This window comes from Thermobia domestica, chromosome 2, assembly GCF_964235325.1.
Source record: "Thermobia domestica chromosome 2, izTheDome1.hap1.1, whole genome shotgun sequence".
NCBI lineage: Eukaryota > Metazoa > Arthropoda > Insecta > Zygentoma > Lepismatidae > Thermobia > Thermobia domestica.
In genome coordinates this window covers 227,357,754-227,381,105 of record NC_137455.1, presented here as the reverse complement: position 1 = coordinate 227,381,105, position 23,352 = coordinate 227,357,754, and the positions used below count along the sequence as shown (strand labels likewise).

Here is a 23,352-nt window from a genome sequence, read left to right as displayed (position 1 = left end):
GACACTTCTTGAGCCAAATTGAAAATATCATGCAGTTTAAAATTTATATTTTAATTTCTCAAATCAGACACAACTCAGCTTTCCACCTAGGATTTCATACCTTTTTCTCCTATGTTTGTAAAAGTGATTTGGTATTAATTAGGAAACACTGTCCTGAGGATTTTAGTGTATGTATATGCCCATTCTGCTCTCAGATTTTATTCTTTCTTAAATACCGTAGTTATAATACTTATAAAGATTATTAAAGCCTTAAACTATATATTTACAATTGAAACGATGAGTGGAAAACGAAGAATAAACCAAGAATAAGGTAGAAGACTCTACGATGTCAATTTTTAAATAACTGACTAAGCAATCTGACTATGTTTTTGTATTTTGGGAAATAAAAAATCTTAACATACGATAGAGAGGTTCCATAGAAATATTTTTGTATGAGCAACAGTATTTCCATTTTTTTTTTTTTTTTCAAAAGTAAGGCGTAGAAATGTTCTCTATTTTAAACTCAGAGCCTCAATTATTGTATTAAAGATTAAATGCCAATAAAATGACAATGTCATTAATAAGTTATAATTTAATGTTTCATTTCTTTTGTATACACGTTTCAAATTGCCATACGAATTGGTAGTAGGTTTGGCACTTCAAATGTAATGTATGCAATTCAAATTTAGTATAGCCTATGCGATTTTTCATTTAGAATTTAACAAAAAGGAAATTTATAAACTGACATACATAATATAAAAATGTAAATTAAATGATAAACCAAAGAACATAAAATAAAGTAGACATGCAAAACATTAAAAGAAATATCCTCAACCTGTCATAGATAAAGAGTTAACCGAAATATACAAAATGATGTACAAAGAATCAATGCATTACTTAATATACGAAATTCCAGGCAACACTGTGCTGTGCAATGTGATATAATTGAACCTTCATATAGCAGTACTTGATGGTAGATGTGGCTAGCGTGGAACGGATTAACTATTTAAGATAAAAAACTTCTTCCATAACAGGAGCAGAAGGGAATGATTAAAAAATACAAGCTGCATTTCCCCGCTGAATTGCTAAACTGAGTCTCTGTATTAAAAATTGTTTGCTCCGCGGATCTCCTGTTTTCGCAACCAACTGTGAACCTATTTGTTTCATTAGATTCTTTGCCTCTTTGCTGAAAACACCCATTGTTTCAACAGCAAATGGAATGAAAAAATGGTCTTCTTTTAAGCATTTATATTTTAAATGTTTTCGTCTGCACGCTGTTTCTGCCGCACTTCCAGCTTACTTAGATGTTGATACGATATGAGAAGCTGCAAAAGTATCAACACAAGTGACATCCCATACTAGACATTGCCCATTTTCCCAGGATCCTCCATTAATAAGTAGAATAATACAATGCAATGATTGTTATCCATTTGATAATCTCCTTAACACTAATTGACTTTAGTAGGTTGCATAAGAAAAATGTACTTGTAGATGTGTTGGATCAAAATGGACATTGATTTAGACATTTCAGGAAAGAACTAACCGTCATCCGCTTCTTGTTTCGATGGGAGTTCTGTAGGCGACGACATCATACCCGTAGGATATCTGGCAGGAGACAACCCCATCGCAAGAGAAACAGGAGGTCTAAAAGGAAAGAAAATATAGTTAGTATTAGAATATTTCAACTACCGTTCACTGGGAGAAAAAGTAAAACGTAGATAAAACAATCTAGAATGCAAGTATTTCAGCAATTTAATAGCTTAACATTAATGAAAAACATAATTTCAATTTAGTCATATTCATAACGGTTCTTTCACTACATACCATATAACTTTAGAATTCCAAACTACGCCATGCAGAAGTGTCGGATGTCGTAAACAACGTGTGAGGTATGTTTTCTTGCAATCGATTCAGAATTCCAGGGATAGGTTCCGTCTCCTCCATTAACTCTCTATTCAAACAAAAAGTGGTTCAAATTAATCATTTCCTGTTTCGACGTTTAGTACTATAGAACAGAAAGAGTAACAGATAGCGACAAATGGTTTTCTGCAAACGATTCAGCCTCTCAAGGTAACTTATCATAACTATTCCGAACACTACCAAAAACGGAAGTGGTTCAATTTAATATTGCTTCCTGTTTTGATACTGACTTCTACAGAGCAAAAACAGATAAGGGATATCGTCGACATACGGTTTTCTGTAATCGATTAAGCGCCCCAAAAATAGGTGCTATATTCTCCATTAACTCTCTATTCAAACTGAAAGTGGTTCAAATTAGCAATTTCCAGTTTCAACATTTACTGGCATAGAACAAAATGGTAGTAGATAGCGACGAGCGGTTTTCTGCTATCAATTCATTATTTCAGGAGAGTGTACCATCACAATCTGCACCACTTTATCAAAACTGGAAGTAGTTGAAATGATTTACTACTTATGGTTTCAATAATTATTTCTAAGGAGCAAAAACGAAGAGATATCAATATGCGGTTTCCAGAAATTTATTCAGCTTCCCACGAATAATCTCCGCCTTCCTCATTAACTCTCTCTGAAACCGGAAGTAATTCAAATTAACCTTTTCAAGTTTTAACATTTATAGCCATAGAACAAAAATGGTAATATATAGCGACAAAGGGCTTTTATATGCTAATCGATTCACTTTGGCAGAAGAACATACCATCACCACCCAAAATTTACTGCCAAAACCAGAAGTGGTTCTAATTTTCTAGTAATTCCGCTTTCAATACTAATGTCCATAGTTCAAAACGGTAAGAGATATCGAGACGCAGTTTTCTTCAATCGATTAAGCTTCCTAAGATTAGGTTGAATCTCCTACTTTAACCCTTAACTCACCAAGCGAGGTCCTCTACGGACCCAGAGATATTTGGTAATACTGCTGCAAGTATAAGAACCAATTTATTCTCGATTTTTATATGTGCCCTGGATCCTTTTGGGATATCTGCTACATAATTAGATCAATGATATGTTCGTTGAAAAACTGCAAAAAGTAAGTTGAGAAATTAAAATAATACTTGGGGTTCCTATAAAACCCCAGTTTGGTAAACAACGTTTACGATTTAGGCTTGGTGCGTTAAGGGTAAGCTCTTTCTTGAATCCGAATATGCTTCAAATTAAGAATCTGTGGTTTCAACAATTATCGCCATAGAACAAAAATGACAGTAGATAGCGACAAGCAGTTTCCTTAAATCGGTTCACGGTCTCAAGAGTACCTACTAATACCGCCCACAATACAATACCACCAGCAAAACCGGAAATGGTAATAGTGGTTAGAATTTACTATTATTCCGGTTTCAATACCGATTACCGTAAGGCAAAAGTAGTTATAGATACCGAGATGCAGTTTTTTTGCAATTGATTCAGCTTCTTAAGAGTAGATTTCTCTTTCCTTAACGATCTATTCAATGCAGAAGTGGTTCAAATTAACAATCTTTAGTTTCATCCTTTATCACAAAAAAAAAAAAAAAAAAAAAAGTAAAGGGTCATGATTTTTGATATGGAGTCAGCGTTCGAGGAATAGGTTATATCTTTGATCTTATTATTCTTTGGTTTTGAATTCATCAAAGTCTACAATAGTTTCACCTTGTGGCACGAAAATCACTCCATTCCTTAGTTATAAATAATGGCATACATACAAAATATATGTCTGACAATGTGAGTATTTGAGAAACTTGATACCAGTGTATGAAACAGGAATAAATACATACAACAAACAGGAATAAATACAATTGTTGTGATCGATGTGAGATCCAAGAACATTATCTCTGTGGATTTTGTCTGAAAGTGAGGAAGTGCCTTTGATTGACGTTTTTGAGTTGTATATGAATGTGCATGATGTGTCCCAGGTGAAATCCGTTTCAAAATTGGTTTTGTGGTTATCCTATTATAAAGAAATGAAAGAAATAAGCCTATTGAACGTTATAACTCCGAAACCTTCTAACAATGGAATTTAGTGCAACGGAAAAATTTTAAAAATTCTTATAAATGGAAAACAATATTAATCAATTAAATTCGTTAACAGATATCTCCATTTCAATGGAAAATGATGACATTTCTTGCCCTCAGTGTCTAAAAAGGTTTCCAGCCAGGAAGGGCTTGAATATACACAAGGCGAGAAAACATGTGATATCAGAATCTCAAGTTACTACGCAAGATTTTGCTAAAGAACTTGCAAAATTAAAGTCAACCATATGGCTAATAAAGAGAATTCCAAGAGGGGCCCGAAATGCAGTCGCAAAGAAATTAGCATTTGTAATAGAAGCATGTGTAAATAAAAATGATTTCCTCTCGTGGAAAAATTTGTTAACCTTTTCGTTTGCCCATCTAAAAATCCCTGAGGAACGCAGCACGAAATCCATTACACAGATTATTAAACACAATTTAATCGAAACTGTGTCAACAGATTGTTCATCTCGTCTAGGGAAAAAACACACTCCAAACTTAGCGAAAAGAATAGAAGCAAAAATTTCTGACTTTGATACCAGAGGGGCCCTAAGGTTGTTAAGTTGTGATGATATTTTGGCTCCAATAAACGAGGAAACATTCCTCGATCTCAAAAGCAAACACCCAGCTCCTTCCAGGGATCTAAATTTACCCGATCCTCCGAACGACCTTGATCCTAAAATCATAGTGGATAATGGAATGGTGTCAAAAGCTATTTATAGTTTCCCTAGTGGTTCTGCATCAGGGATTGATGGTTTGTCACCTCAACATTTAAAAGATCTTATTTCCAAATCGGCAGGTGATACGGCATCATATCTGCTGGAACAAATCACAAACTTAATAAATCTCATACTGAGTGGAAATGTCAATCTTGAAATATGTAAATACTTTTTTGGTGCAAATTTATGTGCACTTCGAAAGAAGGATGGAGGACTTAGATCCATAGCTGTTGGGTGTACAATTAGACGTTTAGCATCTAAGACAGCAGTTTCCTCTGTGTATGCCAAATGCGCCTCTTATTTGCAACCTCACCAACTCGGATTTGCGACGAGAAAAGGAAATGAAGTTATTATACATGCCACCCGTAGTTACATACAAGCACATAAGAATTCTAATAACGTAATTCTCAAGATCGATTTCAAAAATGCCTTCAATTCCGTGCAAAGAGATATTATGCTAGAGCAAGTGAAACAAGTATTGCCTCAATTATATTCATTCTTTTGGCAAAGTTATGCTCAATCATCAATCTTAATTTTTGGTGAACGAACGATTCCATCACAAGTTGGCTGTCAACAAGGTGATCCAGCTGGTCCAATTCTCTTTAGTTTGGCCATCCACCCAATAGTTCGCGCTTTATCGTCTGAACTAAATACCTTCTACTTAGATGACGGTAGCTTAGGTGGTTCTCCACAGTCAGTTTACAAAGACTCTAATAGAAGAATCTAAAAAACTTGGTCTGGAAGTTAATCCGTCTAAATGCGAACTTTTTTTCATGTCTGGGAATCCAAGCAAAGAAGTTGAATCCCAGTTTCAAGACTTGTTACCTGGGATACGGACGGTACTTAAAAATGAATTATCTCTCTTAGGATCACCCCTCCTTGAGGATGGATATGAGGAAACTTTTGATGAGCATTTAAATAGATTAAAAATAGTAACTCAGCGTCTGAAGACTTTACCAGCACATATCTCCTTTTTTCTACTTAAGAATTGCCTGGGAATACCGAAACTGATCTATTTTTTACGCACCACTCCCACATGGTCCATGCCTTCCAAGGTACTTCAGCTTGATAATTGTATGAAATATGCATTACAGTCTATCATCAATTATTCTTTGAATGAAAATCAATGGACTCAAGCAAGCTTACCAATTCGCTTAGGAGGTTTAAGTGTAAGAAAAGTCTCAGATCTAAGCTTTCCTGTCCTCATGTTTTGGAGTGAAGCCACTTGTCTCCAACATATTATACATTCCAGTTGACAAAGTGGAAATTCATCACCTGGCGGAGGGATTGGAGATATGGAATGGTATCTACAATAATGAGACTCCCGCTGTATTGGATTTACAACAGCATTGGGATAAAATTATATTAACAACAATAATTGATAAAGAATTGGTTCCTGAAAATGCATTTGATATTGCCCGTTTTAAATCCTTACAAAGGAAAGAATCTGGTGTATGGCTACAGGCTACACCGTCAAGAAATATTGGAACTCTCTTATACAACAACACGTTTCAAATTTCTGTCGCTCTACGTCTCGGCTTAAATATCTGTCACAGTTTCAAATGTACATGTCAAGAACAGGTTGATGAAAAAGGCTTACATGCACTAAGCTGCTCTAGGAGTGGAGGTCGAATTTCTCGTCATGGAGAGCTGAATAATATAATAAGACGAGCCCTTGCCAGCATTGATGTTCCAAATATTTTAGAACCATCTGGAATGTCCAGAGATGATGGGAAACGACCAGATGGAGCGACATCAATCCCTTGGAAAATGGGGCAACGACTGGTATGGGACGTCATCTGTGTAGACACATTTGCACCTTCCCATTTAGCTTCATCATGTAAAGAGGCCGGAAATGCTGCTGAGACTGCCTGTAAGCGGAAACACACGAAATATTCCAAATTAAAAGAATATCATATGTTTATTGCCTTTGCTACGGAAACCATGTGAGCTTTTAGCAAGGAAGCTAGGGAATTCCTAAAGGAAATCGGATTGAAATTAAATCTGAAGACAGGAGATCCAAGAAGTGCACATTTTTTATTTCAACGCATTAGTCTAGCAATTCAGCGAGGTAATGCAGTTAGCATTTTAAGTTCCTTCCCTTCTAAAATGGAAGAAATTTTTTATTTGAAATGAACCAGAAGTTATGAACATTTTGGACTGAAAATTTTGTAAACTATTTAAGTTTTGTTAGCTGCATGATATTTCTCATGCTACTTCCAAAGATGAGGAAGATGTACTTATTCGCTCTTCTCAATTATGAATAGCCTAGTTTCTAGATTCTACATTTCAAACAAAAGAATTAGTGTAATGTATCTTCTGTCCATAATTGTCTATGACAACCATTTTTTTCTGTGACAATGAATTTTCAATATTCTTAAGTTTATTATTTTACATTGATGTTCATTATTCAGATGTTTCACTGTATCATTTTCATATAAATACATAGAGCAAAATATCTAAAACCAAAAAACCTGGTTTAAACCAAAAAAAATCCTAGTTTAAACTTCCCCGAAAACGGGTTTTTGGCATTTTCAAAAACAACCATGGTTCTTGCCAACCCTGCTTACTTTTGTATATAGGAGGTTAAAAAATCTTATTATATACAATGGTTAATCCTTTGGAATTCATAACATACAAAAATAGTCATATAAAGAAGATAATAATGTAGATTACTATTGTACTTTTACGGATTTGATTATACTATTGTACTATTGTACTTTTACGGAACGACAATAAATCTTTGCAACCCAAGGGGAGGGTGTACGTTTCAGGGGGGTCGTGAGCTAGAGAATAGAATTTTTCCTCAGATATAGCCTAGTAACAGTTCTTGGATTAAGATAAAAATTGAGGATTATGCACGGAAAACACATATTAAATACGAAAAATACGATTTTTCTGTCAATTATGGAAACAGCACCCCGCCAAAAAAAACTTACGTGCTGGAACTTTCTCGATGAGATATTCGTAATCAGCATCTCGAAATCTATCCGGTACACCCTTTCACCCTCGTGGGAGGATTTTCATGCCGACCAGTGTTATTGTCCTTGAGAGATATTGTATAACACACACTATGTAGTCGAAATTGCAACTATTTGGAACGATATATTATGCATTGTTGAAGCTTAATAATATGGCGACGACATATCGTGACTTTTCTAGTTGGTATTTGAAGATATGTGGCGGAAAATTTACATTTTTCGTTCTTGGTATCAGGATATAATGATTTGCTAGGAGGTAGTTTTTACGTTCCTGCTCCCTTGGCTCGGTTTTAGATGTCGAAAGTTACTGGGTTCTATTTGTCATTGAAAAACGTTTGGGGCAAAGATTACTCTTTGACTAAAAACGGATGAATGGCTATTTTTTGCTACAGCCAGAAGTCAGGTTGAATGGAAGGAGGGAGGAATGTACGAAATTTTTTGTTGCTAGAACCAAAAGACATGATGAATAGGGGAAATGAGCACTTGTTTACCTGAAGCAGAAGAAATCTTGATTGAGTAAGAAAGGGAATTCTTTTTATGGTTCCTCCCGGTACTTGTCCCTGTGAAAAAGGGATCAATCTTGAATAAGATCATAAAATCTTTTGCTTATTTCTCAGGTAACTTCTGAAAGACTTGATTCCTTGAATGGAAGATTGAAAGAATTTATATCACTATCTTTGCCTAAATTTTTATTTTTTTAAAAAAATTAATAAACTTAATTATGTATGAAGAAGAAATAGTAAAGTAAACGAAGACCAAATTTTTGGCTGATTCGGAATTAATTGCAACATAAATAATTTAAGTGCGAAATTGTGGAGAACGACGTAGAAAGTAACACATCCAAACTGCGCCATCCAAATGTTTGGGCGAATGCCGCCATCTTGGATTTTTGGGTGGAAGCTACTGGCGGAGAGGGATTTTTAAAATATTTTAATTCTCAGCTTCTAATTGTCGGATCGCAACGTATTATACCTCATTTGATAGCGCATGAATTATACACTTAGATTATGTATAACAAATGTGTCTGTTCCACTAAATGTGGAAGAAAACGACGACGAAAGTGGAAAAAAATGAAATTCGGAAACAAATTTTTTCAGTAATCAGGATTGGCAACACTGTGATTATGGCTACGAGAGGTTCAAAACTATTGAAAGTTATTTGACACATACTTTTCTCAAACATATAAAAAGAATGGTTGATTTACTAGAAATACTTAGGCATAGAAATTTTCGCTAAAAAGTTTGTCGTTAATTTTTGTGAATTTAGACAGTAGCGTGTCAGCCTGTAATTATGTGACTAATTCAATTGGAATATAAATTATTTCAATTTGAAATCATGCAGAACATTATAGAAAATATTATATAGAAAATCCACCATCCAAATGTTTGGTGCTGAAAATTCACCATTTTTAATTTTTGAAAAAAAAAAAAAGTGAGGCAGGGGGATTTTAAAGAGAATTTCGTTTATACATCCTATCTACCGGATCAAACACATTATACCTAATTTGTTGAATCATAACCATAAATTCATAAAATATAAATACGATACCCGCACCTGACAGCAAGTATGAAAGAAAACTACGAAAATGAGAAATAAATCGAAAACTTTCTTTCTAATTAAACAGTTCTTCATTACAGTTATGACTACACGCCTTCAAAAACTGTAGTTTTGTGAAATATATTGGGCCGGAAATATATTTTAATTTTTTTTTAAATTTGCAAATTTCCAACCGTGTAATAAAATCAGGATCGATGCATTTCTTTATTTGCCTCTCTAATGGGCGCGAAAGTCAGTGACTTCTGTTCGTTGTGTAGAGAAGATTGTGTGTGCATTATTGTAATGGTTTCTTTGTTGTTTTCTTTGCTATTTTTGTGTGTGTTTTTGCATGGTGACTATATTTTCTAAAGTTCAGTGTCTTAACAGGTAAGACATATTACTATGGAAGTGTGTAATGCATATTATAACATTGTATGCATCTTCTGCAGTGATCCTTTAAATAATGGTAAGACAAATGTGGTACAGACTGAAAAGGGTGTTCGTGGAGTTCTAAGTGCTGCCAGTGCAAGGGGTGTTACTGTTAATGTTCATTCAGGTTTAAGAGTTCATTCGGAATGCCGGAAATACTTCTGCGACAAGAAGAGAATTAAAATTTGTGAAGAAACGAAAGCGGAATACGTTGATTCCAATACATCTTCTGGTTTGAAATTGCGTTTTTCGTCGAGTGCGTCCCAGGAAAATCCAAATATATGCATTCTTTGCGGTGAAAACTCATTTCGTGATTCTCGTCATAGTGATAGGTTGAAGTCAGATGTTATTACTGTTCGATCAATTGAACTCAAGGACCGAATTGTACAACATCGTCACGAGCGAAACGATGAATGGGGGCTTACTGTCTTGGGAAGAGTAAATCGAATTATTTCAGATTTACATGTAGCTGATGCTGTTTACCATCGAGTTTGTTCAACAAATTTTTGGCACAGGCAAAAAAATTCCAAAGCAATATTCTTTAACTTTTAGTGTAAATAAAGCAATCAAGAGACAAAAATTAGCAGGTAGGCCTCCAGATAGTGTCAGAATGGAGGCATTTCATCGAGTACGTAAGCTGTTTGAAAAACAAGAGGATGATCAAAAAACACTGAAAGATTTTTCTCTAAAGATGTACGATTTCATGCACGGAACTGGATTAGAACCATACACGCTGAAGCATATAAGAAAGCTCTTATTTGATAAATATGGCGAAAACATAATCATAGGAAACATATCTGGAAAAGAAAACGTTATAACTTTTAGAGATACTGCAAAAACAATTCTTCAAGAATTTTACCAGCACCCGAGAGAAGATAATATTGAGAAAGAGAAAGAAAGGATGGTGCATACAGTTGCAAAAATAATCAGAAATGAAATTAAAGAAAAGAATACGCCATCAGTTACGTATCCCGATTTAAACAATTTGTCAGTTGAATCTGCTCTTGATTTTCTCTCTCCATCCTTAAGATTACTTCTTACTTCTATCATTTGTGATCAAAATTTACAACTTGTAGCTGCTTCTCTTGATCAGGCATTGATGCGAGCATGTAGACCACGAGCAATAATTGTACCAATCCCATTGACTCTGGGAATTCAAATGCACCACAACTATGACTCTCGGTTTCTTATTGATACTTCACATAGCCCTGGGTTTTCTTCTTCTTTTCATGAAGTAACAAAATTTAAAAAATGGGCTGCAGAGTTAACTGGACGAGATTTAACCGAAGTTCTCCCTAATAGTTTTCTTCACTTTGCTGCGGATAATGTTGATCACGATATATGCACAATAGATGGGAAAGGATCCTTTCACGGAATGGTGATTATTGCGACAATAACACCAAAATCATCACAAAGATGCTTGGAAATTCCAAGAAAAATTGTTCTATGGAGGACGTTAAGAATGTTGCTAAAATTCCATTTCATTACCTCCCGACGGCTCAACACAGAAAGATTTATTATAATGAATTGATTGCGGAGGTGCTTGAAGATGAAATCACACCGACAGACATGTAGTATATATCCTGGTTTTTTCATGATCCTCGTCCGACATGGTCAGGCACTATGCAAGCCATTTATACTGGAAAGGAGCACCCAGGAAAAGCCGACGTCATCTTCCTTCCTATGATTGACCATAACCTTAGTGATTTATTATGCATTTATTCAACATTGCTCTTTATTAGTTCACAAGCTTCCAAATTCAACAAGAAACCCATCGTAACATTTGAACAACCATTGTACTGGAAGAGTCAAATTATCATAAACAGCGAATCCGCAGACAGTCCTTTAAAATCTTTGGTACTTTTGCTTGGAGGGTTCCATCTAAGAATGAGCTTCCTTGGATGCATAGGCCATATTATGGAGGGGTCTGGTTTGTCAGAAGTTTTGCAAGTTATTTATCCTGAAAAAACTGTAAGGCATATTAGGGCTATTCGTGCTCACAATATAGTAGACTTAGCTCTCAATGTGTTGGCTTTGTGTGAGACATATGAAGTTGGCATCGGCGAAGAGAAAATTAAAGAGAAAATAGTTGACTTTGAAGAAATGAAAGGACTTTATGAGAACATTCTGAATAAAACTAAATCAAGTAAACATGTTTATTCATCATCTTCCCTTCATAATATAATAGGCTCTGTAGAAAAATGGAAGCGATCTCTGAATAGCAAAACTGCTCAACTTTGGGCTCAGTATATAGAAATGGTTTCCATTTTAAGAAGTTTCTTGTTAGCTGAACGTACAGGCGATTGGAGCTTGCATTTGAAATGCATATGAAGAATGATGCCGTATCTTGCAACATCTGGACATAATCATTACACCAAGTCCACTTATATTTATTTGAAGCAAATGAAACAGCTCGAAAATGACCATCCTGATGTAGCATCTAAGTTCCATAAAGGTAAATTTGTTGTACGAAGGTGTGACCGATTTTGGGCAGGACTTGCAGGTGATTTGCTAATTGAACAGACACTTATGAGAATTTTGAAAAGCGTAGGAGGTTTAACCCATGGGCATGGAATGACGGAAAATCAACGAGCTGTATGGGTACTATCAATTCCTGCATGCTCTCAAGTAAATTTCTCAATGCAGGATCTCACGGCATTATCGTACAGTACAAGAGAGCAACATAAACATATATCTCAGAGCCGTATGGAAAGAGATGCATGTGATGCAAAAAAGTTATTGATTTGTTGTCATCATGCCAACCATTCCGCACAGAAAAAGAGTTATTTAATATAACAAACGGAGTAACCGCTCCTGATTGTGTCAACGTTAGCGAGGCTAAAAACGTAGGCCAGAGGAATCTTCTAAAAATGAGTGAATTTTTTTCAGATACTTTCACATTTGTGAAAAAAGACAAGGTTATTACAATATCTTACAAAACCATGATACACACTGATAAAGGCTCTTTCAACATGGAGCACAATCAGCTACTCCACAGGCTAGCAGTAGTTGCCACGAAAGCAGGCATGAACTTGGAAGATGTCATGGAATACGAGCTGTGTTCGGTTCCTTTAAGTTTGTTTGAAGATGAGGAAATGTTTCGACCAGCAAACAAAGCTTCCTTAGCTAGCGCGTTGGGAAAAATGTCTATGCCACCAGCATACGAACCAAATTTCATAGGATTCAAATATGTAATTGATGGTGTGTGGTTGCTCCACCAAATAAAATGGATAGTCAACTATTCTTTTGAATCAATCTTTCATTCGTATTTTTTATACCTTGAAACAATTGAAAAATGCCATTATTATTTTTTTTGGATACGCTGCTGGCCCTCCAATAATGGATTGTACAGATCTGAAGCGAACCAAAGGCTTGAGCTCTCCTGACGTCCATATTTCACCAGAAGTGAAACTTTCAATGAAAAAGGACATGTTTCTGAGAAACTTCAATAACAAGAAGAGATTTGTTGAAGGTTTAGAACTTACTGCTGCTGGATTTCAAGTTTTGTATTCAGAGGACGATGCAGACATACTTATTATAAAAACAGCAGTAAAGAATGCGCAAATGGAAGACGCGTGTGTTGTTGGGAATGATATTGATTTGCTTGTTCTTCTTCTGTCCCAGTCACTTACAGATTCTCGCTCACTCTTCCTGAAAAGTGGACAAAAAATTTGGGATATAAAATCTACTAAGTCAGATCTTGGCGACATCACTGAATATCTTCTGTTTAGTCACGCATTTCTTGGTTGCGATACAACGTCTCGATTCTTTGGTATTGGGAAACCTGTGGGGCTACATCTTGCTAAAAGGGATGACATCTTTCGACAAGCTAGTTCTATTTTCAACGACGAAAGTGCGACTAAAGAAGAAATTATTCAAGTTGGAGAACAAATAACTGCAAGATTGTACAAAGGTTTGGAGAACGAATCTCTCCTTGCTATAAGAGTGAGGAAGTTACAAAGCAAAGTTTACAAATCAAGTGGATTTCTTCGCCCGGAATGTCTCCCTCCTACTCCTTCTGCAGAGAAATATCACTCATTGAGGACTTATTTTCAAATTATGAAGTGGAAAGATCTTACTTCTCAACTACGACCTGAAGAATGGGGATGGCAATTGAGAAAAGGAATGTTTGTTCCAATTATGACAGATAAGAAACCTGCTTCAGATTACATCTTGAAGATAATTCATTGTAACTGCCGTGGAAACTGTAAAACTCTTAAGTGTTCATGTAAAAAAAAAAAAAAAAAAAAAAAAAATTGGACTTCAGTGTACATCTCTATGTGGTCACTACACGGGAATCACCTGTGAAAATCGCGACAATATTTCTTGGACTTGCGACGACGAAGATGAGATTATGTGATCTCGTATGTATGTCTATTTTTCTATATTTCTTATGGTAAAGTTTACTTATTTAAATTGAATATTCCAATCTGTTACCCTTAAATTCCTCCATAGAGGTGTTATTAGTAATTTTTTTAAACATTATTTTTTCTAATAGTAATAGCTTAATATCGTTAACAAGATAAGTAAATTGTAACGATCTTTTGCCGATCATGTAATATTGTTTAATTTTGTTTTTGTGAATTTTATACAAATAATCATTACATAGATTAAAAGAAAAATCTAGTAATAGCCGTCATTTTCAATATGCTGAACTTCTCCAGGAAAATATGTGGTGAATTTCTTCCGGAGGAAAGCTAAATATATTATACTATATACTTGTGCTATTCAGTAATTTATGTTCCAATCATTCCAATGTCAAGCAATATTTGTGCCCTCAATATGCAAGAGAAATAAACATTTGGATATGATTGAATGAAATAAATGAAAACTAGTCTTCATTCTTTTCGAAGTCATGGAAACAATAATGACAATATTATTACAATTGAAGAATCAAAAACGAAAAAATCCTAACTAAGTATTGCATGTAAATCAACCATTCTTTTTATATGTTTGAGAAAATTATGTGTCAAATAACATTCAAGAGTTTTGAACCTCTCGAAGCAATAATCTGAGTTGCCAGCCCTGATTACTGAAAAATTTGTTTCCGAATTTCAATTTTTTCCATTTTCGTCGTCGTTTTCTTCCACATTTAGTGGAACAGATACATTTGTTATACATAATCTAAGTGTACAATTCATGCGCTTTCAAATGAGGTATAACACGTTACGATCCGACAATAAAATAAAATATTAAGAGAGCTGAGAAATAAAATATTTTAAAAATCCCTCTCCGCCAGTAGCTCCCCGCCAAAAATCCAAGATAGCGGCTTTTCCCCAAACATTTGGATGCCGGATTTTAAATGTGTTACTTTCCACGCCGTTCTCCATAATTTGACACAAAAATCATTTATGCTGCAATTAATTCCGAATCAAGTTGTATATTTACTCTACTAAAAGGGTTAATTGATACTGAAGGGATTGAAAGAAATTTGGAACGATTTTCCTCTCTCTTTTCGACTTCTTATGCTTTTATTTATCAGTACGAGTGAAAAATTTCTGTAAGAACATATACGGAGGAAACGATTTTATTATTTATTGATGTTATCGCTTAAAGCACCATATGTATTGGGCGTATATGACTGTTTTCATCTCATGTAGACGTACATGTGTGTTTATTTGTATTTGTATCTGTATCTATTTGTTTGTTCTTGTGTGCCTCTGTAAGTGCATGTGTGTATCTAGGGTTGCATAATATTTATAATATTTTATATCCTTCTAGACTTGTAAAACGAGCTTGTTTGTATGGCTTGCATATCATATAATTCTATTTGTGTTGTGGGATCAATTTTGGTATTGTTTGATTTAGTTTAACGTTCTACTGTTACGCTTGCTAAGGGAAAGGAGAGTTCACTTACAGCTTTACGTGGGATCCGAACAACTTTGGTTGATTCACTGTACCCCAATGGAAACCGAAGTCAAGGGAAGCTTCTGTGCATGGTTATCAACTATTGTAGGTATTGTGCGTTCTTGCAGACCTGCATGTTTTGATTGCGTATACAAGATTTGGAGGTATGTAGGTTTGCATAACATCTATATATATATATATATATATATATATATATATATATATATATATATATATATATATATATATATATATATATATATATATATATATATCTCCACTTACGTATCACTTTGTGTACATATGAATGAGTGCATGAATATTTATGGTATTGTGCTTTTGTTAGGGTTGTATCAGTGCATGTGTATTAGTTTCTTATCTCTAGTTACATATCTCGTTGTATACGTGTTTACATGCATATTTATTACATTGTGTTGGTGTTAGGGTTCTACCAAGCATGCGTTTCATTTGCGTATCTGCACTTACATATCTCTAAATATACGTATGTTTGCAGGTATCTTTATGGCATTGTGCTGATGCTAGGGGTGTATCAGTGCGTGCATAAGTATATATGTGTGTAGTTCTATTTTATGTCAATGGATATTGTCTTTTGAGTGCCATGAACTTTTGAGTATAGAAAGAAAGTTTTCACTTACCTAATGACGAATCCCTTATACATTACTATATATTGCTAATGTACTACACTATGATCACTACACACTTCACTTTACGGGGAATTTTACTATTGTTCTTAATGTCAACTATAGGCACTGTTTCCGAATAATGGGATACGGACAGATCCCAGAAGACTTGTTTGTACATTAAAAAACATGGCGGATGTGCAAACTATAAGTGTAGGTTATATTTCCGTTACGCATATATTATGGTGTAGCATGAACTATAGTAGGCAATGTTAAGTACAAATTATGCGTAATGGTTGGAAAGCATGGTGGATATTGATTGTTAACTTGATCGGATTATATTTCCGCTCATGCCCCGCCATAATACACAGTAACTGTTAATTGGTGCGAGAAATGAGCAGTGTTCAGAACAAACATGGTGGATGGCAATATATGCAATGGATAGAAAACATACCGGATATCGATCATGAATTTGACTGGGATTTATTTTTCTCACTTTCATATACTTTTGCGTCTAGATACAAACTAGAGAATGTTACATACAAATTATATGCAGAAGATATAGTCATGTAGTATATGGCTTGCATAAACTATTCCAGTTGAATATATGCGTCTGGGTACGAAGCATAATTCGCAGTAAGGAAAACTAGTTACAAAATATATGAAGATACGGGTATATTTTACCCTGTACCCTCAAAGCATGCACAAATGTCTTATTTTTTGAGTATGTGAAGACAAGGTCAAAATGTTTTACGGGAAATCAGTGTATAATTTTGACGGTAATTATCGTTGTCGTTAGCCGATAAACTAAATTTTAAAGTTTTCCTGCTATCTGAAATGTTACAAGTAAAATCCTGTTGTTACACCATTTTCTTTGATTTATCCCCTTACCGTCATGACATTCCTTTCATAAGCGCCGGCAGAGTATTTAATTGTTGTGGCATCTCTTTGATTTCCGCCCATACCATTATAAAATTCCTTTCAATAACGCTGACAGGAAATTCTTTTGTTTTCGCGACATTGCTTGTTTGGAAATGTTGAAATTTATCCTGGACAATTATTCTATGTGTGACGTCATACTCCGTAATATATATATTCTGCATTTTTTCCGGTATTATTATCATTTAATTGCTGAAATGACCTGTGTGATGTAATTTTGTTACTTCTAGGAATTAAAACTACCGCATATTATTCCATGTAATAGAAGAAATTGTTATAATCATAAGAATTATCAAGCAATCAGTTTAGTACTACACATAAAAAGAAGAATTCATGAAACTTCATGTTTTAATACGAAAATTCAACAAAGCCAGTTTTAGATTCCACATGGAGTTTTTCAACCTGGAGTCAAGATATACGACGAAACCCTTTTCCAGGAAGAAATGAAGGAGCTGGATGTCGCAGAAAGGGTTCTGTCAGTATGGAATAAAATTCTACACTTGCTTCATAATGGGCATTGGGGCAGTGAAAGGCTGATATCTTACATTTATTTTCTGTTGGATTTTTCAGATGGGAAAACTTGTATCATGTAGCGCACGAGAGGCTTTTATTATTTTAATATCAGAGGGCAAACTTGATAGAGTAAATCACAGAGACAGCAGCACTTTATCAGTGTGGCGCGTGATTTGTTCTGGCACATAGTGTTGCTGCAGTAGCATCATGTAATAATATCGTAGTCAATACACCCAAGGAAAATCAAAATGGGAAATATGATGGATAATAGAATGTTTCGTGATGAACTTAATGCTAATAATGTTGCTGAACAATAACATAATAATGAACATTCCGTTGCTGTTAATGACGATGGGGTTCGTATATTGATCCTTGGAGAAATTTTGGAACAAGACCGGTATCGACGCACTTCTATCTGCTCAAATAGTCCAAGGGCTAAATCTCGTAAGCAATTCATCCTGCTGCGAAATGTTCGCGGAATACTATTGGCTACGGTCCAGTATTGTCTGAACCTGGATCATGTCATAGAAATTTGTCGTATAGGCGCTGCCAACTTGGTCACAAACTACTTAAATTATCAGATGGTAGTAACTTCGAAATCGTAAGAGATAGCACAACATATTTCACGAATTTTAATCTTCATGGAAGAGAAGTTGCTGTATGATCTTTCGGTCATCATGACATTGTAAATCCATAAGGTTATATCAAGAAATTTGTGCATTTGTCGTTAGATCAAGTTCTCGCTCATGCCCGGGCACAAGAGCACGTTTTACTATGTATTGATAGCTCGATCATTAAAAACAAAAAGCCAACGTGTATACAATTGAGAAGAAAAAGCTATTTAAGTGTTGAGACCATCTTCTTTGGAAAATATACTAAATTCCAATGAACAATTTTTGCTTGCGGGCCACTTATTGTTTCCGTTTCAAGAAGTCTAGATCGTAAGCTGGCTTGCAATTCCAAAGACATGTAATGGCGACCGTTTTAAAAATATGGAAAACTTTTCACGTGTGATGTGGTATATATTGGTGGATCAGATATGTTCTGTTTATTAAAGTCAATTATTTGGTATTTGGAAAAACTATATGGAACTAGAAACACTACATAATCTCAAAATGATAATTATAAACTTTGGAACATTAAGAGTAACAAGTTTGAAGGGACTCAAATATTAGCGTTAAACTAAACATGGGTGCAATTTAAATGATGTTGATAGTTTCCAGAATTACTTTTAAAAAGTATCAAAATTGTCATTTACGAAAGGGATGAACCTATTAAAGGTCGCCAATATAAAGTATTATAATTGTTCAAGGAACTCCAGCTTCAAAGAAAATGTACATACTGTATGAGAGAGGTATTTCACTTTCCCATTTTGCACAAATTAAGTATATTACTTGTTTCTTGAGGAACAGTCAATAATGCATTAACTCTTTGTAAACATACAACCAACAAACACGTGTTCAAGTTGTGACAAAATGAATTTCAAAGACAAAACATTGCCGAAAATCAATTGTAATGCATGTAATAAAAAGTTTACTGAGGGCGAATGTTTTAATAATCATTTGGCACGTAATAAAGCTGGCTTTAATGAGTGTCGTTATGTGAAGATATGTCTCGACTGTAATCACATGACTGATAGTAGACTTCAAAAATGTACATAAATACACTGAGTATTTTTATGCCACTTGCAAGGTTCGCGTAAAACCAAATCTCCAATGCTTTCTGCAAAAGTTTAAACCTACACATATCAACAGGTTTATGTACATTGCCTATGATATTAAAACTATGTTAATACCACAAAATAAGAATGGTGAGAGCAAACACGAAATACCCCTCATTTGTAGCATGCATGCATGTTCACACTGTATGAGTAAATCATTAGATGATCCCTGTACATTTTGCGGTGTTAAAAATGGAAATCGATCATTTTTCTTAAAACAATGGACAATTTCTTTGAACACGTATTAATGCCGCGTCCAGTGTTTTAGAGTATCATTATATTAGCTCATAATGCAAGTCGCCTTGATGGTATCTTCTGTTAAAAAAACTAATAGACAAGCAACATATGATTATTCCTGATATTTGGAACAGGGTAAAAAAAAGTATACTGTATGTCAATTGCTATCAGATTTTTCTTCCGTGATACGTAACTTTTCTTGTGAGTTAAGCTGTCGAAACTCTCTAAAGCTAGACCCGTTTGAAAATTGGAAGAAGATAGATTTTCCTTACTTATATAACACTTTCGAAAATCAAAATTGTGTTGGTGCGGTTACAGTATTAGAATATTTGGTCCCTGATTCGCGGAGCACAGAACAACAACAGGAAGTTATCGCCTGGCACCGGAACGTACTGCAAGCGGCAAGTAGTATGATCTGCAAAAGGAGATATTAGCTTACTGTCAAGGCGATCTTAGAATTCTAAAAGAAGATATCATTAAATTTAATAACATCAAAGAAGAGAAAACGAACACTCTCAACTATATATCGCTTATTCAACGGTTGCAGGCTTAAGTAAAGAAACGCGTACTTTGTACATACTGGAGAATACCATTGCAGTAATTCCCCACAAAGGATTTCAGCATAATGAACAGCAAAGTGAGAAAACACTGTTACGGTTAAAATATGTTGAATATCTAATTGGGAAGAATATCCGGTACTCCGTTACTGGTACAGAGGTTCGCTTTTGGTAAATACAGGGTTGACGGACTTAATGAGGAGCTAATACAGCCTCCGAATTTTATGGAAGTCATATTCATTCGTGTATTCCTAACAACCTTGATGAAATCATTCACAATTCTCAAGATCCTTGCGATGTGCACGAGAAAGATACGAGCAAACCAACACTCGACGAGAATACATTCACAATCTTGGTTACACGAGATTTGAGAATGTACTTGGGACAATATGATAAAGACAGATCTAAAGAACACTGTAAAGATCTAGCGGATCCTATTTTTCCAAGAATAGCGTGTCAAAGGGGTCGTACTGAAGTGTGTCGATTATAATGTTAATTAATTATAATCGTGTTAATTATGAGGATAATGAGTGCATTCGGTATGAGACTATTCCATAGGTAATAGCACGTAGACCGATTCCGGTTAGAATGCCCAAGACTCATAGGAGACCGAATATTCCAGAAGTGTAAATATTCATGAAGTAGTAAAATGCACCGTATGCCTCTTAAAAATCTGTTTTTTTTTCAATTCTTCCATATGTGGCTGGTGAACGTTTACTTTGGGACTTTGCCGGGCGTGTAAGGAAGAAGAGAATTAAGTTCAGTGTGATTGTACACGAGAAGGAATGGATCGTGCAATAACAAGTACATTTTATACCACTAAGCTTCACCTTGCTCTTAAAAAGATTATACGATCATCGATATTCATGGAATTTTGGGGATTTGAATCATGGTTCCTGTAGAGAGCAATTCAGGTGGTCTGCTCGGGAGTTACCTGACCTCCTTTCTTCAGATGAAGCAGGAAGCCACAGGTTTTCCTGCTTACTACATTGCTGAAGAAGACAAACAAAAATATATCGATGAATATTCTCCCAATGAAGGCATTAAATTATATTTGGGTAGAACTCGTAAAGCGAAATCTAGTGAACGCCCCGATACAATTCAGTGTACAATCCGGAACAACTCGAGACAGTTTCTTAGATACCCTTCATCAGCAAAGTTTGAAGTTCATTCAATGATTCCAGTCGGTGACAGGCATCTGATGGAGAATTGCTAGGTCTTTGAAAATGACAACACTCCTTTGGAATTTTCAAAAGTCGTCTTGGCCGCACCGAGCCCTTTAATGTGATACCGACAGTATGGTGTTTTGCAGCGGAAAGTTGAGGAACACGTGCTACAGTTGGGTAATAACCTTGGGGGTTTAACAGATAAAGTAGATGAGGAATGGGTATTTGTCATTCTTATAGATCTTGGACCCAAAAATTGCTGTATGAGGCTTAGAAACGCCTCTGGGGAATTTCGGTACATTTACAAAATTAGGGGGATAACACTGAACTATGAAACCTCTAAAAAAATAAATGTGAGAGTTCCTATGAGTTACTGTGGAAAGAAATCCAATCAGTAGTCATTGAAAATCCTACAAGTATTATCCGTAATCTTGGTTTCGAAATCGTTTCAAGACGTGAGATTAACACTCGCTGTATGGTTAACAAGAAATGGAAAGGAATCGATGACAAAGACGACATTCTTTTACATATCATACAAAAGAAAAGATGTGTACCATACGGTTAGCAAGAGATACAACGTTTGACCCACGAACGCCAAAAGTGAACGGGTGTGAATTAATTTGTTTGTTTTGCAAACGCGTTATTATATTTCATATTATTTATTTTTTAATTCGTTTGTTTTCTGTCTTTCACCTTCTTTTTTCCTATCTTTTACGTCTTGTTTTCAAAGGAAACTCATTTATTATATCGCTTCATGTAGAAGTTCTTTCTTAAAAGTAATTTTATTTCCAATAACAACTAGTCGTTAAACTTGTAGTCATTTTAACTTAAGTCGTTTACTGTGCAAACTTGGTAGAAACTATGTTTAGTATGAATAAAAATTCCTGTGGAAGCTTTTTAATGCGTGAGTGACAATGTATAAAAGGTGACCTTTCTTTTGTATGCATTCACTTGACAGCAAGATGTTAAAGTTTTTCCATCTTTCTGCCATTTTAATTGCATGTCCTTCAAAGGCTGGTAAACCTTGTTTTCTAAATCGTTTATTAAATGAACGTCAACAAATGTTTACTACATCATTTTCTGAAATTGTATGGTGTTATGGTGCAGTAACACCAAAGTTGGATTCACGTACAGATATTCGATTCGTAGAGGGAATTTCACATATGAGTACTTTCCGCATTGAAGAAAATTCATTAGTAATATTAGATGATTTAATGTCTGAAACAAATGGTAATGTTGCTAATTTATTTACAAAATATGCATATCAAAAACTAACTGTAATACTTATAGTACAAAACTTATTTCCAAAAGGAAAATATGCACGTGATATTAGTTTAAATGCACATAATATTTTTGCATCTAAAAATCGACGTGGTAAATTAAAAATACAATATTCAGCTAGACAAATCGTGCCTCGACAAAGTAAACATATCGTAGATATATTTGATGAGGTAACACGTTCACCTCATACTTATTTGTTTTTTAAATTAACACAGAAACGAAATGACCCATTATGTATTTGCACAAATATATTTCCCAATGAAACAATGTACGTGTACACAAATGTGGAAGACTAAGTTATTGAAGTTTATATTTAGTTGGTATCAAGATGTTGAAGGTGAAATAACATTTTAGCAGAATCCGTGATCTGTGTAAATGTAAAGCAGCAGGACGTAAACGTATTCTGAGAAATGCTTCAGATGATTTAATACGAATCATTTCACAAGTTGCTAAAAATACAATAAAAGGAAACATTTCTTTAAATTAACATCTGAAAGAAAGATTACGTAGACATAAAAAGATTTTGCGAGTTCTTTGTCAACAACATACGACATTAGAAAAGAAAACGAATACATTACTTCACAAAGGCCGTGCATTCTTACGCTTGTTACTAGGTCTGCTTCTGGAAGGTGTAGCAAGTAGTATTTTTGGAAGATAAAACATACATCAACTTCAATTAAACGCAAAGTTTATGGATGCACATCAATCGCGATTAGATAAAGAAATAAGTAGTATTCTACAACGTCGTAATCTTAGTGTTGAAGAAAAACGAAAAGTGTATCAACAAATATTTCATCAGAATTTACAATATTCATCTACACAAATCCTATTACATTTCCTATTGTTGAAA

General features: G+C 34.8%; 1 protein-coding gene across 3 annotated transcripts in view; it reads right to left on the bottom strand.

Moving 5' to 3' along the window:
* The window catches only part of Hr51 (photoreceptor-specific nuclear hormone receptor 51), a 1,106,739-nt gene that overhangs the window by 300,321 nt on the left and 783,066 nt on the right, over positions 1-23,352 (bottom strand). For all 3 annotated transcript variants that reach the window (XM_081748470.1, XM_081748471.1, XM_081748472.1), the window contains one exon: positions 1,523-1,623. In XM_081748470.1, the coding sequence (XP_081604596.1) occupies positions 1,523-1,623 (101 nt within the window). The remainder of the gene's footprint in view (positions 1-1,522; positions 1,624-23,352) is intronic.